Here is a 5,037-nt window from a genome sequence, read left to right as displayed (position 1 = left end):
TTTTTTTTTTTTTTTTTTTTTTTTTTTTTTTTTTTTTTTTTTTTTTTTTTTTTTTTTTTTTTTTTTTTTTTTTGTTTACCTTGACACTTATAGGTAGAATTAGATTTTCCCTTTGCCTCACATAGAATATAAGTTTATCTTTTATTTTTATTTCTTCTTTGACATTTATTAATATGGTAATTTTTATTTTTTCATTTTTATTAGCGTAATTACGTTTCGAAAGGACATGAACATATGGGGGTTTATAAACACACATAAATACAAGTGGAAAGTTACCTTGAAAAAAATATAAATAAATAAATATATTTATATATATATATATATATATATATATGTATATATAATTTGCCTAATGTATGATATAGTGTTCATTCCTTTTTACATCCTATATTCTTAAAAATAAATAATGTGGTCTCTTTTACTGTAGTTACATTATCATATATGTTATTTAACAAAACTAAAATACTTCTAAGGGAAAAAATAGCATTGTGGGTGGTATATATTAATACTCAGAATAAATTATTTATCTATACGTTTTATATTATGTTGGTATTACTTGTGTTTGTTAGGTAAAAGCTTTTTAAATAGTTTCTATTTAAAAGGACATTATCAAAATTGATTTCATTCACATTAATTTTATAGCTACACGGGGATGCAAAGCACTTACATTTTATGCTGAATGGCAAGGGTACATAAATGAAGAAAAATATATAAATGAATAAATAAATAAATAAATGTAAATGATTATATATATATATAAGTTCATGTTCTACCTTTTGTATAATCTAAAGCCATCCAAGTATACATAAATAAATTCTTCTACACAAGATGTTGCTTCGCTGGGAATAAATTGTACTGGGACAATTTTGTATTCACCAGGACATATCTTAAAAAAAAAATAATAAAGAATTATGAAGATTAATAAGGAAGAACGTATATATATATATATTTATTTATTTATTTTTTTGGATAATTTGTATAGGTTACACTTATATGGTCCTTCATTTTTAAGACTTGCTCATTATATTTTAATTTCATCTGCATTGTGATATTAAACGGATTGTACATAACGAAATGGTTATGATAAAACATGTCTATATCCGTATTTGTAATAGAAAAATATAATGTGTTAGTATTTATAAAAGGATTTAACAATATTAAGTTGGCTTGGACTTTTATTTTGTCTATATCATAAAGATCTTGCGTTTTTATGGAGATATATTCATAATAAATATATATTTCAAAGAAAGGTGTTGTTTTATGATGATATATATTATATGGTTCATCTTTATAAGTATCATCTAAATAATTATGATGCTCCTTATTTTTAATATTTCTTTTTAAAATAGAATGGTTACATATTTTTTGTTCTTCTTCATTATCCATTTTTTCTGAATGAGAAAAAGAAGATTTTTTATTCTTTTGATTATTAAATATATTATAATTTTTTAAATTAAGTGTGACGCATATTTTTTGTTGTGTGTTGTGTTTTATGGTGACTTCGGTACTTTGATAAGGAGTACATATGTTGCTATCATTCATTTTGTTATGACATGTGGTTTTTGTTTCTTCAGGATAGGTAATTTTTATATGATCACTATGGGAAAAAAAAAATATGTTTATTGGATGTATAGAATTAGTATTATGTAAATGAATATACGTTTCAAATTCTTTATTTAATAGTATATAATTAAAATGAATAATTTGTGGATATATTAAATATTGTTTTATAATTTGTACATTTTGGAAATTATTATCATTATTATCATTATTATTATTATCTTTTTCATTGTGATTATTAATAATATTAATATTATTAATTTTATTATATTTTTTTAAACATAAGGATTGATTTAAATATTTTTCTTTTTTCATTGTTCTAACTAAATATTGTTTATTCATTTTTTTAATATTTATATATTGTTTTCTTTTTTCTTCATAGAAATGTTGAGGTATATATATATTTGTAATTTTATTTATATATTCTTCATTTACATATATATATATATCCTTTAAAACATTTGTTCTTTTATCATCTATGTTATATTTTTTTTTTATATTATTATCTTTAGAAAATTTTAAGTTATAAGAAGAACTTGTTTTAATCATCATAGATTCCTTATCTTTTATTTTATCCTTAAGTGTAATATTCTGTTTTGAATTATGTCTTTTTTTGTACATATATTTCAAAACATCGTTATATTTTTTTTTATTATTTTTTAAATAATTAATAAAATGTTCATTATATTTATATTTATTTACTTGTTCATCTTGTTCATATAAATCTCTATTGACTTTATTACATTCTACATTTTTAAGAATGCGTTCAAATATCTTATCATCATTATCATTATTATTATTATGATGATCATCGGTATATCTCTTATCTTTTTTTTTTTTTTTTATATGACTTTTATTATTTAATATATAAGTATTATCATTATTAGTAATACCTTTTTCATCACATACGTTGTTATCATAAATATTTTTTATATTTTTTATTGTAATCATATCATCGTTAATTTTGGATATTTGTGTTACTTCTCCATTTATAAAAATAACGAAAAAATATAAATTATTACAAAAAAAAATATACATATATTCATTAATCTTTTTTATGACATTACATTTCAGGGTAATTATAATTATATCTTTTTGTTGGGAATTAATTTTCCCTTCTTTCTTATTTATTGTTATATAAGGAATTTTAGATATGCTATAATTAATTTTTAAAAATTTATTTTTATTTAGTAATTCTATTATCATGCTTTTCGTTTCTTCTGTTGTTACTTTGTTATAATTTAAAAAATATATATTTGTTATTAGGCAAGGGAATGTTAAACAAAATATGAGTTGTAGATTTATTTCTTCCTCATAACAATTTGAGGCATGATGAATAGAAGACTCTCTATCTTTTTCGTCTCTCTTATGAAGTTGTAAAAGGTTTGTACAACAAATATTATTATTATCATGATTATTACCATGATTATTATCACAATTATTACCATGATTATTATTTATTTTTTTTATTTTTTTTTTATTATTTATTATTTTTATATTATTGTCATTATGCATGCCACTTATCCCCCCTGTCGTTATCTCATTCGTCTTATCCTTTTCATCATCATTTTTATTAACAAACAATGTGATATCTATTATTATTGGAATGTTTAAAAGGTATGATTTGTTTTTATTTATTTTTTCTAAGAACAAAAGATCATGCTTTGAATCTATTTCGAAAAAAACAGATTCATAACTTAATTTCTTTACATTACAGACAATATCATTATTCATTTTAACATGAATGTTTTTTTCAATATTCATCATTTTTTTTGCCATGGACATCATTTTTTCCTTATCTTCTTTTTCTTCCTGTCCTAATAGTTTTTCCATCTCGCATAATTCTGAAAAAAAAATTAAAAAAATAAAAAATAAAAAACAAAAAATAAAAAACAAAAAATAAAACATATACATATACATATCTATTAATGTAATAATATATATATATATATATATATGTATGAATAAATATACACACATATGTATGTACATTTATATATATATATATATGTACACATCCATATTTTTGGTGCTTCTTTTTTTTTTTTAACCCTCTTCCAAAGATCCAGCAGACAAATTATTTAATTGTATATACTTTTTAAAACTATCCAATGTATAGAAAGCATGCACTTTTTTCATTTTATATTGATATGATATATTATAATTATTCTCGTTCTTGATTTGTCCTTGTATTTTTTTCTTATTTCCATAATATATATAATTCATATTTATTTCTTTTGTTTTTATATTATCATAATAAAAAGAAGTAGAACTATTTATAAAAACAGCTATAATAATAATATTTCGAGGCTTCTCAACAAAGTAACTATTTTCTAATGTTAATATGTTATATTCACGATGTACTTTTTCTTCTTTTAAATTTTTTATTTCAATATTTATAATCTTACTTTCGTTAATGTCTAATGTAATAGATGTTTTATCAAAAGTAATAAGAGTGTTATCTTTTTTTTCATCTACTAAAAGGTTTTTCTCCTTCATATTATTTTTTATATTATGATTATTTTTTATATTACGGTCATTTTTTATATTACGGTCATTTTTTATATTACGGTCATTTTTTATATTATGGTCATTTTTTATATTACGGTCATTTTTTATATTACAGTCATTTTTTATATTACGGTCATTTTTTATATTACGGTCATTTTTTATATTACGGTCATTTTTTATATTATGGCTATCTTCGTTCTGATCTTCCCTATTATTGTTCTCCATACAGAATTCCTTTTTGTTTCTTTCCGCCTTTTCATCCTGAAAAAATATGTGATTCCCCTTGTCTTTCATAGATTGATACATGTCCCTAGATATTGTAAAGGTTCCTTTTTTTTTCCCTACATTTGTTACCTTCATAGAATAATAATATGTCATGTTTTGTTTACATAATCCAAGATTAATAATGTTATCATAAAAAAATACGGCAACCTTTTTTTTTATATATATAGGTATACTTAAAGATGTATACTCAGTTTTAATTTTAAGAAAGATGGTACGTTCGATATTATTTATTATATTTAAAACATCTTCTTTTCTTTTATCATTTTTATATTTTTTTATATCTACATTATTATACAAAGAAAATTCTATACATATATGTTCACATGTACCAGGAGCCAACTTTTTTTTTTTACTTCCTTTTATTTTTAAATACTTATATTCAGTCTCAAATATTTCTATGTTTTGAATTTTAGTACATATATTTTTTATTTTTAAACTTTTCTTTTCTATTATATTTTCTTTTTTCTTTTGTGCAAAATCATCTACATCTTCTAGACATTCATAAAAAAATTCGACATATCGAGGACTCACATCTAAAATGTTCAAATCATTCTCTGAAATGTCATTCATCGTTTTCTTAAAGGCAAAATAATATTATGTGGAAAAAATAACAAATGTGAGGATGATAATAAGAGCACAAAAAAAAAAAAAAAAAAAAAAAAAAAAAAAAAAAAAAAAAAA

General features: G+C 20.5%; 1 protein-coding gene across 1 annotated transcript in view; it reads right to left on the bottom strand.

The window, feature by feature from the left end:
- PRSY57_0415500 (hypothetical protein) overlaps positions 1–4,926 on the bottom strand; it is a gene marked incomplete at both ends in the record, with an annotated part of 17,039 nt that extends 12,113 nt beyond the window's left edge. Inside the window, 5 exons of the mRNA XM_020114518.1 lie at positions 80–276; positions 557–675; positions 774–886; positions 988–3,404; positions 3,612–4,926. Coding sequence (XP_019970795.1) covers positions 80–276; positions 557–675; positions 774–886; positions 988–3,404; positions 3,612–4,926 — 4,161 coding nt within the window. The remainder of the gene's footprint in view (positions 1–79; positions 277–556; positions 676–773; positions 887–987; positions 3,405–3,611) is intronic.
- Between the last annotated feature and the right edge of the window lie 111 nt (positions 4,927–5,037).

This window comes from Plasmodium reichenowi, chromosome 4 (genome assembly GCF_001601855.1).
Source record: "Plasmodium reichenowi strain SY57 chromosome 4, whole genome shotgun sequence".
Lineage (NCBI taxonomy): Eukaryota > Apicomplexa > Aconoidasida > Haemosporida > Plasmodiidae > Plasmodium > Plasmodium reichenowi.
Note: the sequence above shows the minus strand (reverse complement) of the source record. Positions and strands in the feature narration are given on the sequence as shown.